The sequence below is a fragment of the Symphalangus syndactylus genome, chromosome 2 (genome assembly GCF_028878055.3).
Source record: "Symphalangus syndactylus isolate Jambi chromosome 2, NHGRI_mSymSyn1-v2.1_pri, whole genome shotgun sequence".
Taxonomy (NCBI): domain Eukaryota; kingdom Metazoa; phylum Chordata; class Mammalia; order Primates; family Hylobatidae; genus Symphalangus; species Symphalangus syndactylus.
The window spans coordinates 25516624-25532277 of NC_072424.2; the positions used below are offsets into that span (position 1 = coordinate 25516624).

Sequence of the window (15654 nt, forward strand, 5' to 3'; positions counted from 1 at the left end):
ATCAAAATTAAAAGGAGACACAATGAAGTAGGTGGGAAAAAAAAACCTATACCTGTCAAAGGAGAGTAATAAACCACACTGCCCTAAAACAACAGAAGATCTGTCCCCCACACACAGCCCCCCACACACACTCAGAAGCAGTATCTGAAGTGAACCGCTGGCAGGGTGCAGTGGCTCACGCCTGTAATCCCAGCACTTTGGGAGGCTGAGGCGGGCAGATCACCTTAGGTCAGAAGTTTGAGACCTCCCTGGCCAACATGGTGAAACCCCGTCTCCACCAAAAATACAAAAATTAGCCAGGCATGGTGGTGGGCGCCTATAGTCCCAGCTACTCAGGAGGCTAAGGCAGGAAAATTGCTTGGACCAGGAGGCAGAAGTTGAAGTGAGCCAAGACATCATCACTGCACTCCAGCCTGGGCGGTAAGAGTGAGACTCCATCTCAAAAATAAAAAATAAAAATAAATAAGTAAAGTGACCCGCTGAAAAACAAAGATGACTTTGCACCCTTTGTCCCCATCTCCTTTTTGTAAAAACTGCCAGTCAGTAAACGGAGATTGCACTAATTACTGTGACAATTCTGCATCATGTTAAAACAACTTCTGTGCCTGGGACAGGTTTCTCTGCGATCTTGGAATTCTTGGCCAGAAAGTAGCTCTTGTCTGAGAGGAGGGTTCTCCTTCAAGCAGAGTAGGCAACACTAACAACTTGTTCCTCTCTTTTCAGTTGGTTTTATTCTCTTCTTTTCCAACCACCTGATTCAGATCTTAATGGAAACTTGTCCAAGCTTTTCTTCCCACAATCCCTGCAGAGCCCCTAGGCAATCTGTACACAGGGTAACCACAGGAATCTTATATTGTCAATTAAAATTGAATGGACACCTGATAACTAAGGAAATGTTGTAGAAAAAAATTCATATAGTCACAATCTTATGAATAAATTAATCAAACTGTGGTTAATCCAAATTCAATTTTCAGTTGTCCAGTTCTGTTCTTAATCCTTGCCTTCATCATCACCCAAATAATACCAACAATCCTAGAGAGAACGCTGTAATTGAAACTGTAAAAACGCAGCTGCAAGTTCCTTAAGACTCTAGCAGAGAAACCAACATATAGGACAAAGTTAATTTTACCTTCTCTCTCTCTCTCTCTCACACACACACACACACACACGTGCACGCGCCCACAGACACCCACACTCCATTCTAACGCCCCCCCCACCCCACCCCCCAGCCATGTAACTTCCCTCAGGTGCCCAGCGACACAGAAAACCTCACCCGGCTCACAAACACACCCAGTACAAGCAGCTTATTCTGCGTCTAAGTCAGATCTTTCTTCCCAGCCAGCAACCATTGTGCTGGAGAGATTTCCAAGCTCACTTCCTCCAGCTACTGCAACAAGGACTTAAAATTTTTTTGTTTCTCCTTTGGGTTTCCACCCTCTCTTTTCCCAACACACTTTTCTTTTGAAAATGCATACTTTCACTGCTTTTTCCTTCCCTGTAAAACACAAAGACGTCTTGTTCATTATAATCTAATTATTTTAAGGCACAGATAAAAAACACAAACACCCAGTAAACCCCTGGCATTCTAAACTGGAACAATCATTTCTCTCTCCAGAAGCTAGAAGGAAGAATAAAAGATGGTAGGCCATTTGTACTTTGGAATATAAGGTGAGACTGCGAAGTCCAGAACAAGATGACTGAGGCATATCTGACTTTAAAAACCAGGTTCTGGCCGGGCGCGATGGCTGACACCTGTAATCCCAGCGCTTTGGAAGGCCGAGATGGTGGGGTGGCGGGGGGCGGGGCGGTGGGGTGGGTCACCTGAGGTCGGGAGTTCGAGACCAGCCTGACCAACATGGTAAAACCCCGTCTCTACTAAAAAATACAAAAATTAGCCGGGCATGGTGGCACATTCCTGTAATTGCAGCTATGAGGGAGGCTGAGGCAGGAGAATCGCTTGAACCCGGGAGGGGGAGGTTGTGGTGAGCGAGATCTCCTCAGTGCACTCCAGCCTGGGCAACAAGAGCAAAACTCCGTCTCAAAAAAAATAATAAAATAAAATAAAAACCAGGTTCCCAGGCCCGGCGCAGTGGCTCGCGCCTGTAATCCCAGCACTTTGGGAGGCCAAGGCGGGCGGATCACCTGAGGACAGGAGTTCCAGACCAGCCTGGCCAAGATGGCGAAACCCCATCTCCATTAAAAATACAAAAAATAAAATTAGCCCAGCATGGTGGTGCGCGCCTATAATCCCAGCTACTCGGGAGGCTGAGGCAGGAGAATTGCTTGAGCCAGGGAGGCAGAGGCTACAGTGAGCCAAGATCGCACCACTGCACTCCGGCCTGGATAACAAGAGCGAAACTCCGTCTCAAAAAAAAAAACCAGGTTCCCATCTGCCTCATCTCTTGGGACTGTCCTGCACCAGTCACCAAGAGTGCTCCAAGACCACGCCACATCATTTCCTCATCCAGCACACATGGCTGCTCTCACCTGGCTGTGCCTCACACCTTCAAAATGGCACCTCCCTGCCTGGAGTACCCAGGGAGTCACCAGATGAGAACTCCAACATATTTTCCATTTCATTCCTTCCCATGAAGCTCTCAACGAAAATCAGTGACCAAGCCCATCCCCCATTCTACCACCCACAAATGCCTCAGCCCTCACTTGTCCAGAGGAAGAACGGTGAAGACTCGGCCGTTCTCAGCACAGGCTTGCAAAATTCTTCAGCAATGTAAAGACCAACATTTTAAGATTAGCCCCCTTCCCTTATTATCATCATATCTAGATTCTTCGTCTTATTTCTAATCGCTACTGGGCTCTAAATTTGATGTTTCTGATATGCAAAACATCAGAGATACCCAGACATGGAATGCAACCACAGGAATCTCCTCCTCAAAGACAATTAAAACAACTGAAATCCTCTGTTGGTTTTTCCAGCACTAAGCTAACTTCTAACACGATGAACATTAATTTTTGATGCCTATTCGTCCTGCTAAATTGGGAAGAGGTGGAACATTTACTTTATTTTCAGTTTTATGAATCACCTGGCTTTCTCTTATCTACATAAAAAAAGAAACAGATCATTTCTTAGGAGGTGTTAAGTTTTTTTGGTCCACTTTCCTCTCTACCCTGTAGCTACTACCATGAGCCACTTGAAATCTAATTTCCGTGTAATTACCTTAAGAAACAAAATACTTTTTTTAGTATACCTAAGACCTTTTCTTAGGTCATTAGTCATTTGAGCAACCACAGGCCATTATGAGCCCAGCTTCCCCTACCCCACTGCCCCCAGTCCTGTCTTGAGAGCCTTTTACATTTAATGGGAAATAAACTTTTGACCAAGACTCTGGGTGACTGCCTGCCCTTATAAAAAGTACCAAGAGGGGCCTCTGACTTCAAGAGAAAAGGCAAAACCAGCATTGCCTGGTACTTGAGCTTTATTAAGTATTTATTTTCATGATGCCAAACTTTAGGCAGGTGCCATTCCTGCAAAGATCTAGACACTGAACATTTGTACCATCCCTAAACAATAACTTAACGACAGCATCCCCTTTCACTTCCTGGCATTCTGCCTCAGAAATTCTGCTGCAACAAAATGCATGCCTTTAGACACAAGAACAATCTCTCCTGTCTCAATGTTCCATCAAATGTCTATTTACCCTCATTAATTTTTCTTTTCCTCAACCTGAAACCATCAGCTATGAGTCAGAGAACGATCATTAACTTTTACAGCTTCTATACGTATCCACCTACTCACATTTGGGGAAAGAAGTATTGACTTGCAACATTGCCTGAGACCAAAATTCTCTAAGAAGAAAAAAAGGGGAAAAAGTCGCTTCAAGAAAGTTTTATCTGTAGGTCTATGGGGAAATGCTACGTTGTTTTTCCACTTTGTGCTGCCAAGTCTCCCAAAAAAAAAAAAAAAGTTGAGCTTGAACTTCGTTATGGTGCTAGGCATTTCTGGGTTGATTTTTGAGAAAAACTAGATGACTTTATTTCAACGTCAAAACATAATTAAAGTTCTTAAACTGTTTGGTGGAAAAAATAAAGTGAATCAAGTTTCCTGCTCTTGTACAAAACGTATTTCTAGCATATAGAAAAACGCGTGGGCTGAAGTGCTGAGACATATTCCTAACACAGCATTTTTCATTAAAAGTTGCTACACTAAAACTCTTAAAATGATGCCCCATCATTACTCCACTTAGCAGTTGCAGTGCTGCAACTCATAACGAATTAATTTGCATTAATGTGGGTTTCATGTGTCCTTCCCTGGGTATGCCATTGTGATTCAGACTTAATAAAACTGACACGACAATAACATAGTGCCTTTTATTTCACTTTCCAAAACAAATCAACCCACCCAAAGACCCACACAAATCCTCTCAATTTTTTAAGCATTTTACTAATATATTTTAGTACATCATAATTGGCCCAGCACGAAGGAATCTAGTTATCTTCTCAGTAAATATTTATAGCATCACTCTTTCCCATTCATTCTGCATTTTCTTAGAGAATCTCACTGTAGCCTACATCTGCAATTCATTGACTTTACAATTTACCACATGTTGGGATGGGAGAGGTCTTAGCTCCATTTGAATCACTACACAAATATGCAAGTGATTTATCGGTTTCAAGCTGAAGACTGCAAGACAGGGACTCCACTTTTCCTGAACATTACTTCTTCTGGCAGACCATGAACAATTACAGTGCGTACTAATTAAGCTCTGTAAATGTGCTGTGCCCTGCTAATGCCTATCAGGCCTCAAATTTATTTTCATGATGCCAAACTTTAGGGAGCAATTTTAACTCCTTCAGGGCTGATGCCACTCCTGGCCATTCCTTCCTCCGTAGACCGACCTGGTTGGGGCTACTGCATGACAAAAAGAATAAAATATAACAGGTCGAATTACCAGCCCGAAATCAGATGTGCCTAAGGAAGAAAAAATCTATCATGGGAAAAGCAAAGAACACTTCGGCTGATAACCCGTTCAAAGATCCCACAGCCCCATCTTTGTAATGAGCTGTTTAGGGATTCACATCTATCCCTGAGGGCTAGTAAGTTTCTGCATGCCATTGATTAGAAAAGAAAACCTTTCGGCCTGGGTCTTTAAGTTTGGGTTGGATGGGAGGAAGGACCCAGTCAGAAATGAGAGCCATCATCTCTCCTGGCCTGGCAAACACCTCTGAATCCCACTTCCCCCTTATACCGCGTAGTCAGTTTGTAATACACCAGAACAGCCCACTTTTTCAACATAAATTAAAATCAGTAGGACAACTGGCCTTCTCTCTCACACTCCAGTCTCCATCACAGATAATGCCTCACCCCCAGATGCTTACACAGTAACTGATAGGAAACACATCTGTGGCTAGGTAGAACACCCTGGGTAATGAAGGGATCACAGCCCATCTTTGCTGAGCAAAGCAATATCCCTTTTTAATAGCCCAGCCCAGGGTACTCCCACGCCCCTCCATATGGAAACTTCCAATCTCCAATTTCAATTCCCCCAAGCCCAAATCTTTGTCCTCTTGTATTATACTTTTCTAATCTTTCTTAGGCATTTATTCTGTCTCCTCTGGCTACCATTCTGTGCCTCCTCCCCCAGATACCAGTATATTTTTCACAAATAAGCAGCCCTCCCATCCTCGATGTAAACCTGGATTTTTTTCCCCTCACCTATTATATTTTTAATCAATTCTCTTCACCTCACCTCACTTTTTTAAAAACTCTCACATTAACTAGTGTACTATGTAATGTGTACATTTTCCCTTCCACTCAGGGGAACATCATACAAATTAAAGAGCCATCTCCCACACCAGGTTTCTTTAAGTATTCTTGGGGAAAATGCACAATATAGGCAATGCAATCTCAAAAAAAAAAAAAAAAAAGGTGGGGGTGTTGGGGGGAATTAAGAAAAGAGAAAGTAAGGGAAAAGGGAGAAAAGAGAAGGAAAAAGATGCAAACACCTAGGGCAACTTTGCTTTTGAAAAAGGCATCTGTGCAGAGCCCCCACTGAATTTCCATTCCTGAAAGTGCTCTTTATAAATGTGTATAACAATAGCCTAGAGGAAACGTACAAGTCAGCTGCCAAAGGAGTGGTGGTGTCTGTCTCAGTAAACTCAAGATTGCAGAGGTGGGGGTCAGCGGAGAAGGGAGGGCAGCATTTGCATTGGGATACCACCACCCCCCCATCTCATTGCTTATAATTAGTGAGAGAAATTTGAGCTACTGCCAATGTCTGCGGACCTTGAATATTATAAGGCCAACGTGGCGTCAAATATCTTAACATTCATAAGTGTTATGGGCTGTAAATAAAGCCTGTGGATTTATGACCTGGTGGTGCGCTTGCCAGCAAAAGACTGGGGCACATTTCTTTCAGCAGACCTGTCGAGGTGCGAGTTTGCCTTTGGTTGTAAAATTAACCATTTCCTTCACAAATGTGCTCAATTATAAGTCAGAGTTGAAGATTTACTTACATGGTTGCCAATATTCACTCCCAGAAGAAACTCAGATGCCCACATCACACACCCCTTTGAAAATAAGACCCTCAAGAATTTGGTTCAGCCTCCTTTTCCAAACTTTAAAATGTGTCACCTCAAAAGAATTATAAATGCGGTCAAAGATATTATCTAATGCCACTCACCAAGACTAAAAAGTTTACACCTACTTCCCTGGAAAGTGCTTATTTATTTGGCAACTCCAGCATTAAAAAAAAAAAAAAAAAAAAAAGTAAATCACTCCTTGCCTGAAATCTCCTCCCTTCCCCCAATATAATGTCATCTACTTCCTGTGCAGGAGAGAGCATTTGCTAAATCCAGGTTGTCTCATACTTAACTGCCAATAAACCAACTTCCACATAACTTCCAGACAGCTGGGGGAAAGGTCCTCGGAGTTTTAGTCATGGTCCAGAAACACGCGTCCACACAAAAATTTGCAGCTGTCCTTTCTCTACAGTGCATTTTTAATGTGATTCAGGGGGGCCTGTTGTGAAACATCTGACAAAATGTAAAATCCTCTTAGATACCTTCTAGTTTACCCACTGCACGTGTGTAAGAGAAGTTGCACCAAGATTTCTCCACCGAGAAATCTAGGCACTTTTTGCACACAGCCAGGGGCATCTCGTGGGATGTAAGGAGGCATTCAAAACCTGGAAAGACTTCTACTGTAATCTTTAAAAGCACAGCCTCTGGTGCAACTATTAAAATGCTAGTTTTCTAAAGCAAATATTTTTTTTAATGGCGTGCAGAACTGCAGCGATCCAGCACTGCAAACAGAACAGCATTCTTGATCTGCAAGCCCCCGGAAACCTTCCGGTAACTTTTTCACAGCTTGCTAAGAAACAGAAAGCTGACCAACTTCCAGCAGTGACTTTAAATGAAATCTCTACCAGTAAAATTAAAATCAAGGTGAAGAACTCCTAGCAAGAACGAGGATTGTTTTCCTCAAAAAACTCTTTCTCAATCAGACACAGAGGGCATCAGGCAAAGCTCTTTCCCTTAAACAGTCAAAAGTTTCCAAAAACGTCTTCCAGATAAGCTCGTTAGGCTCCCAAATGCTTGAGTTTGTTTCTGGGATTTCAGAAAGTTTCAATATCAACAAAGTGGAAAGCGCTGGCATATTTAATTTACAATCATTAAAATATGACTTATTGGGTGAATGTTGAGCCTATAATCCATACTGCAGACATTAAACCCCAACCTATAAAGATTAGCATGGAATTAATACGGTTGCATTGAGATTGAAATCTAAACATGTTTGCCATAAATATTTCTGAAGGAGATGAAAAACAATTAGCATAAATACCAAAGAAGGGTAAGAACACCTGTTCTTTTTCAGGGCGATAAGCATTTTATTGTTCTCTATTTAAAATGTAATGACCTGTGTAATTACAGTAATATTCCATTGTTATGTAGAGGCTTGGAATGTCACACTTTGAAAAGTGTTGTCAAAACAATCAGGGGTGAGGTGGGGGGGTGGGAGGACAACTGGGAAGGACCACCATTAACCCTTCACACTCCAAGGTCTAAATCTTTTGTATTAGAAAGGATTATGTTGTTTCAGTGAGGAAAAAACATCCATTTTTCACAAGCCAGAAAGAGAAGTTGCCCGGCTAAATAAAACCCCAATGAATAGGCCCCTCTCGGTTTCCTTCAAATGCTGGATTCCAAGTTCAAAAATGAATTCAAGATGCAGCTTATTTATCTGTTCAACCTAGTAGCAAACAGCTCAGTTGAAAAGCGAATAACTTTGAATAAGAGAAGATGCAAGGGCTCAAACAAGCAAGTCCTTAAAAAAAAATTTCAAACCTAACTGGAATTTCAACCACCATCTTCCTATTTCCCCTTTGCCAGGAGGGAAAAAGAAATGTAAAACTACTTTTTCCAATCAACTTTAATAGGTTACAGTATTCTTATCTTTAGTATACAAATGTTACCACAGTTCTAATATTTGCAGTTCTAACACTTCCCATCTACTTAACTAGACCTCTCCTTAGTGCAGTTTTGTATCTGAATCTGTCTTTTTAAAAGCCATCCCTATTACTGAATCAAAGACTAAATTAATATTATGCAGAAATCTTTGTCATTTTAAAATAAAATTATTACTATCAAGCTTTATGGTGTCTTCAGCAATTAAAGCATTATTCTTGAGATAATGTATTATTCATCATAAGCCGATTTAATGATACTCTCTAATTCTTTACATTCTTAAATAAAAAAGCAGAAATCAGGGTTCCAGAGAGTTTGCTTTTTAAAGGATGCAGCTGCTTACAGGTACACCATAAGTAACAGAAAATGTAGCAAAAATCGCCGCCACCAAGGAGCAAAGGGAAAATAATAAAGCACACAGCGAATTTGTCTTTACACCTTGCCATTAAAAACACACCCTATAAAACACTAAGAATTTCAGAAGAGTATGGGAAGCCCGCTATCTTGCCTATGGATTCCTCCATTCCTCCCGCAGCTGTATCAAATCTGGATTGCAAGCTGGCCCTCTGATTGAAGACGTCAGGAATGACACAAAACAGCCTACCGTCCTCATTTCCACTGCTCTGCTGACCAGCCTAAATAAATAACTTTAATTTTGGAGCACATAATCTAACCCAGGTAACAGGGAGGAAGGACGAAGGGGCAGTGTACACAAAGACGTCTGCTGGTGTTTGACATGTAAGTACTAAAACTGCCTACTGAGTTCAGAAATGTCTTCTGAGACTCAATCTGATGTCACAGCACCAGGCCACCCGCTATGTCCACAATTAAAATAACTAGACACCGTCTATTCCTATAATGCCCACAAAAGGGACGGATCATTGGGAGTCTTCCTTTTCTCACCGGGAAGTCATTTATTTGCCTTTAACAATTTCCCTGTTTGCTAATTACAAGACAACACAACTGCTCAAGTTTGAGAAGGGATGGCAAGATTGCCAGCATCATACAGGGAGTTTAAAAAGAGTCAAGAAAGCTAGCAAGCCCGCCATCAAAGCTCAATATTCAGATGGTTAAGTGAATTTTAAAATAATACCAGGGAGGTTTCCATCGGAAGGGGGAGGGGAGGAGAGGCAGAAATTCTCAGGAATTCTTTGGAATGTTGCTTGGTCCGGTTTACTGGTAGGCGAACACTGCGATTCTGAGCCGAACGGTCCCGTTTAAGATGCCCCACAAGCTTCCAAGAAAAATACAAAGTAAGCGAACTGTGCTTCCCCTACAGCTGCAAGCCCAGAGCGCGGCCCCTGCAGCCTGGTGGAACTGGCCCTGGAGAAGGGGGTTGAGCCGAACCGCTCTCCCATCTTCCCAAGCATGCCTGGGCGCCGGGCAGGGGGGGGGAATAATTACTTCTCTTCCCTAGCCATAAAAAAATGACCGGTCTAGCATGCCCTTGCCATTTTGCCAGGGCCCAAAAAAACAAGTCAAACCTGATAGTTAATATTTTAATGCTTAAAAACACTTGTAGATCTGATCGACTCCCGTCCGGCAAGCCCTCGGCCATTAGCACCGAATCCACGGCTGCTGAACAGTGGGTGTATTATTTCAAATTGCTATCTAGAGTTACCGAAAAAGAAAAAACAAAAGTCATGTGTGTAAATAAGGGATAGGGGACCAAATTGGAGAAGGTGTAAAATGACAATCCCGGGAAGCCGGGCACAAATGCGTCTTGCGTCCAGAGATTCGTAATCCAGGCTTCTTAGAAGAGGGAGGGAGGGATGAGGAGGAGGGGGTTCAGGGTGAGGGCAGGGGGCAGAGGCCGGTGGGGGAGGGGATGAGCAGTCTTAACAAATGTCAGGGTTGGGCGCGGGACCGACCCTGCAGGAAGCGCCCCCCGAGCCCGGCACCCCGCGCTGCCCTGGGGCCCCCAAAGTTAGGTGGCCGGCGATCGGCGGCCCACTCCCTTGAAGGAGAGGCGCCCCGGCCTCCCTCGGCCCCCGCACCTCCTTGAGCCCGCACACCCTGGTCTCTGGCCCCCCTGGGGCCCACGACGGGCCTACACGGAAGCTGGCGAGCGCCGACCCCGCCATACATCCCAAGGCGCCAAAATTCCCTAGAAATACACAAGTCCACTTGGAGGAGTCCATTCCGGCTGCACACAAACCAAGAATCCGGGCCGCAGGGGCCTCCCCGCCCCGCTCAGCCCTGCTGCCCTGCGCGGCCCGGGAGAGCCCGCAGCCAGTGCGCCGGGCAGCCGAGCCCGCCACGGCGCCCAGGGCGCTCGCGACCCTGCGGGTTGCCAAAGAAAAGGACGCCTCAGAGCCCCCAAGTTTGCGGTGGGACCAATCTGGGAAGTCTGACCTTCCAGGGGAAGGGGGAAGGAGGGCCGAGAGCCAGCGATCGCCACTAGAAAGCTAAATACATAGCCGCCCAAAAGAGAAAGCCAAGGAGCCTCTCTCCAGGGCCCCCGGCTCTGCGCGCTAGCCAGTTCTCAAGTCCAACGCCTGGAGGAAACCCACTCTCTACCCCGCGCGTCGGGCGCAGCAGTCAGTCACTCGGGGCCCGCAGCGGCAGCCAAGGGGTTAACCGGGGAAAGCCCAAGACGCCACAGAAGAGGGAAGGAAGAGAAGGAGAGAGAGGGAGAGAGAGCAAAGAAAGAGCCACACAGTCATCTTCCCAGGGTGAAGAAACAAACACCACCACCAAAGGGGGAGGGGGAACCAGAACGCAAAAGAAAAGTTCTTCGGATTCCCCCCACCCCCCACCAACAAAGCCCTGCTTGGACAGAGAGGTCTCCCCAACATCACGAGGCAGCAAACTGAAAGCAAGAACGTGGCGAAGTGCAAACAAATCCAGTCCACAAAAGGCAGAAAAGTTTGGAGAGTTTCGGGCCGCCTGGGCCACGAGCGGGGGAGGGGAGGGAGAGAGGGAGGGGAGGAGGCAGGGAGGGGGAGGCGGGGAGGGGGCAGGGCAGGGCAGGGGCCGCATGCGGGGCTCGACGGGCGGCGCGGGCGGGCGGGCAGCGGGCGGGGGCCGGGCGCGGAGGCACTTACGGTTCGGGCGGTGGGCGAGAGCGATCCGTTGGGGAGGTAGGGGCTCGTCAGGTCGGGGATCATGATGAAGGGGTAGCCGGGATACGGTGGCCCCTTAAAGAGCCCTCCATCTTGCCTCTTGGCCGCTAACATGGCGGGGCGGCGAGGGGACAGCGGCGGCCGCGCGGAGCGGGAGAGAGCGAGGAGAAACTTTTTAGAAAGTGCCCCAAGGGGCCGGGCGCCCCGACTGGGCCGGCGCAGGGCCGGGCCGAGCCGGGCACGGGGCCGGGGTGCGCAGGGCGGCCAGCCCGGGGGGCGGCTCCGGGCGGCTGCGGGGCGCGCGGGGCGTACTCACCTTCTTCCAAACTTTCCCGGGATTTGTCTCGGAAACTTTCGGAGCGAGGCGGAGGCCGTCTTTCCGCCTTCCCGGAGGGGTGGAGGTGGGGAGGGCGAGGGGCAAACGCCACGCAGAAGGGGGAGAAGGGGGAGAAAAAGAATCGGCGAGGTCGGGGGGAGGGGTAGAAAAAAACAGGGTTACAAGTTTTTGCAATGGTGGCACCGTAAGCACACGCCGCCCGCCGGGCCCCGCCGCCGCCCCCAGCCCCGATTTCTCTCCTTTCAGCAACATTTGCCAAGCCCAGGAAACAGATAAAAAACCCCACCAGCCCGAGGGGCTTTTCCTACCTCGGAATCGGAGGAGCTGTTTTGATTCGTTTCTGATTCATTGACTAGAGACGATTTGACATCAGCTAAATCCCTCTCTGCCGAGGAGTTTTCGGAGCTCTTCTCCTCCTGTTCGCCCTCGTCTTTGAAGGAAATCAGTTCGTCGTTGGCGCCTAGGTCATCCCCTCCACCGCCGTTCAGCTGCGGCATTTTTTTTTTCACCCACCAGCAGCAATTTTGGAAGAAAAATGAAGGAGGAAGAAAAGCCAAAAAAAAAATCACCCCCAAAAAGTTTTGCCCCCCCAAAAAAATATTGCAAGAAAAAGACGAGTCCAAGGTGAACTTTTTTTTTCTGCTTGGGGGTCTTTTTCTCCTGGGGAGGGGAAAAGAGGGAGGAGGGGAGGGGAAGGGGGGGGAGATCTTCTGCACGCGTGAGTTTGGGTTTCTTTTTTCTCTCGTTCCCAAGGATCCGATCAATGTGCAAAAAAATAATAAATAAAAAAGGGGGGTTAAAAAAAAAACAACAACAAGAAGTCAGATATAAAGAGCAAAGGGGGGGGAAGCCGAAGATACAGGAGGTGCTCGTGCCGCTCGGATTTGAGTGAGTTGAAGTTAGACTGAGAGCTTTTCAGTTCAAAGGCGGCGCTGATTGACAGATAGAAAAAGGGGGATCGAAATCCGGAGGAACGGAGTAGTCTGGGAGCGGAGATTATTGACAGGGCGAGAGGAACACACTGTCTTAATGAGATGCCGGAGGGCGGGGCCGGCCCGGTGACGTGTGCATAAATAAACAGCCGGGGTGGGCGGGGCGGGGGCGGCTAACAATGATCCTTTCGGGCGCCGGGAGAGGGAGGAGGGAAAGAAGGAGGAGGAGAGGGGCGGGGAAGCCGGGGGGAGACGAAGGGAGGAGTGTGCAGGGGGAGCGGCCTGCGCGGAGTGTGTGCGAGCCCGGGATTCTGGGCGAAGGTGCTGGGACTCGCTCTGGGAGGGGGCGGTTTCAGAAAGACAATGCGGGGTGGGAGAGGAGAAGGGGGTGGCGACCAAGTCAGGAATCCGAGCCGAGGAAGGCGGAAGGAAAGCCCACTTGGGGGGCGGGGATGGGGAGAGGCCCAAAACAGTGCACTTTAGAAATATTAGAAATAAGTCTTAAGGGAGGGGGACAAGGAAGGGTAGTATTTGAGAAAGAGGTGGCTGGGGGGCGGGGGTGGCGGGGGTGCTTGGTGGTTAATTCAGCAGTGAAATCAGCCACCCTTAGGCGGGATGCGACAAAAGTGGTCAAAAGGAAAGATCAACCCTCCACTTTCAGAGAGCTTGGGGAAGTGAAGGGGCTGGTCAAAGTTCCTGGTCATCTGCAGTGAAAGAAACTATTAACCCATGAGGCCTCCCTCCTCCCTTTTTTGTTTATTAGTAGTGAATCATTTCATGAAATGTAAGTCACACTAGGATGAATATGCCAAAATGACTTTTTATGCCAAAAACAAATGCTAAATGTCAGAAACATTAAAAGTATCCTTAAGGAAAAATATATGATTCTTTTAAATGTAGAGTGGTGTTTTGCTTTTTTTTTTTTTTTAACTGACGTTGGAGGTGGTAGGAAATGAGCTAGAGTCAAAGTCCTTTTTGACTTAGGAGGTGAAAAGTTTGGGCGTTAACACCGTCAGGGAAAATAAAACTGAAAGTTCACCAACCCCTGGGATCAGTTGGGCTACAGTGTTTCTCTAAGGGGGTCTGAAATGAAATCCCCGAAAGACTGACCAAAATAATCATGATGTAGGTGGCTCTGGCAGGAAATTGCTAACCAAACCAATGCTGGAAGACCTCCGGGAGAAGATGGGAAACCTGGGGCTTGAGGCAGGTATTTGTTGACTTTTAGGTATTAGAGGAGGAGCAGACTGATTTGCTACAAAATGGGGAATGGAATTATGTTAAAGAGGAAAGGCCCAGCTCCCAAAACACAATGTTTCTGGATGATAGAGCAAGAAGATTCATTTTTGCAAATATCCAGTAAGAAGTAGACTGGACACTACAACATGAAAAAGAGAAAAAAGAAAAAAATAAATCAGTAGGATTTAGCAAATTGCCTCTTAGGAGCAGTATTAGTCTAGAGTCCAGGATGTACTGTTATCCCACCCTTCCCTAAAAAAGCTCACCTGCACTTCAGCTGGCCCATCAGCACCGAGGTTTCCAAAAGAAAGCAAATTTGCCATGTAATATTTAGAGAGTTTGGGGTTTCAGCAAAACTGTTTTATAGGCTAAAGTCTCAGGAAGAAGACTACTAAAAATAATGATACCGAGATTGACAAGGCCAACGAATTCCCCTGCACTGGAAAAAATTCGCAACCACATTTGCACACTAAAGAATAAGATGCAGGCAAAATAAAAATGGGTTGGGGGGGAGGCAGAGGAGAATCACTGTAACTCCCAACTTTGATATTAATCAGAATATCAGAAGTAGGGTGAGAAGGAGCCTGAAAAGAAGTAAAACAAATGTGTACATTTAATCAGACAGGATTGCATAGGATACAAAGCACAGGGCTAATTAGTCTCAGCAGGTAGGACTAACCTTCAGACTTCATAAATAAATAAGGCGGGCGCAGTGTCTGAGAGGGAGAGTGGAGACAGAAAGGGGATTATTTCAAGACACCAAGTGAAAACATGAAGAATGAAATGCTTCACTGTTAAATCCATGTACAAATGGACTTAACAGTTTCCTTTTTTAGGTCTTTTACTTGGTTGCCTTTAGATTTACACATTTAGCGAAATGACCATAGCTTTATACACTTGCTAATTGTCACCTGTATACTTGATGTGCCTAAGTCTGTCTATATGCAGCGTAGACTTTCCTAAGGCTCATTTTAGGGACTTAGTTACTTAAACTGGAACACATTTATAGGAACTCAATTTTATGGCAATTTCTTTGTCCTGTGTGGTAGTTTTTTTTTTGTTTTTTTAATCAAACCCTGGTCTGAATTAAGTTGGATAATGAGGTCTTCTATGTTCTTTATAGTACTACCTGTATAATAAAATCTCAGGAATATACTGAATTGAAATTTTAAAGAATGTACTTACTGATTTTACTATACTGGCCTCTGCATTTTTATCATATGTAAATACTAAGGGCTTTGTTCCCATGATTAGTAACTTTATCCATTTTGGCATATCCTTATTTTTCTCATTCAAAGGGAACTCTTTTGAATCTCTCCTTCCTTAAATCTCTGATTTAATTAAGCAATTAAAAAGTTATTCTGTGATAGTGCATGTCCCACATTTAATTTCATTGCTTGGTGCTGTACAAAGGCTTGAGTAGACCAGCAAGATCTCAGAGGGGCCAGATCCCTGATGCTCTGCAAGTCCCTCAGGTGATGCCTGAATTGAGGAGGGGAAGGGAATGGCAGAACTGGCACTGCAGTAGCCAGGCAGCAAGGTATTGAAAAATACCTTGAATAGCCGGGTGCGGTGGCTCACGCCTGTAATCCCAGCACTTTGGGAGGCCAAGGTGGGCGGATCACAAGGTCAGGAAATAGAGACCATCCTGGCTAACACG

The 15654-nt window shown here is 45.9% G+C and overlaps 1 protein-coding gene across 24 annotated transcripts in view; it reads right to left on the reverse strand.

The window, feature by feature from the left end:
- Nucleotides 1–12320, reverse strand: part of TCF7L2 (transcription factor 7 like 2) — a 217980-nt gene extending 205660 nt beyond the window's left edge. For all 24 annotated transcript variants that reach the window (XM_055248973.2, XM_055248954.2, XM_055248866.2 and 21 more), the window contains exons 1-3: nucleotides 12132–12320; nucleotides 11803–11869; nucleotides 11469–11593 (exon numbers count right to left, since the gene is read on the reverse strand). In XM_055248973.2, coding sequence (XP_055104948.1) covers nucleotides 11469–11593; nucleotides 11803–11869; nucleotides 12132–12320 — 381 coding nt within the window. The remainder of the gene's footprint in view (nucleotides 1–11468; nucleotides 11594–11802; nucleotides 11870–12131) is intronic.
- Nucleotides 12321–15654: the final 3334 nt, after the last annotated feature.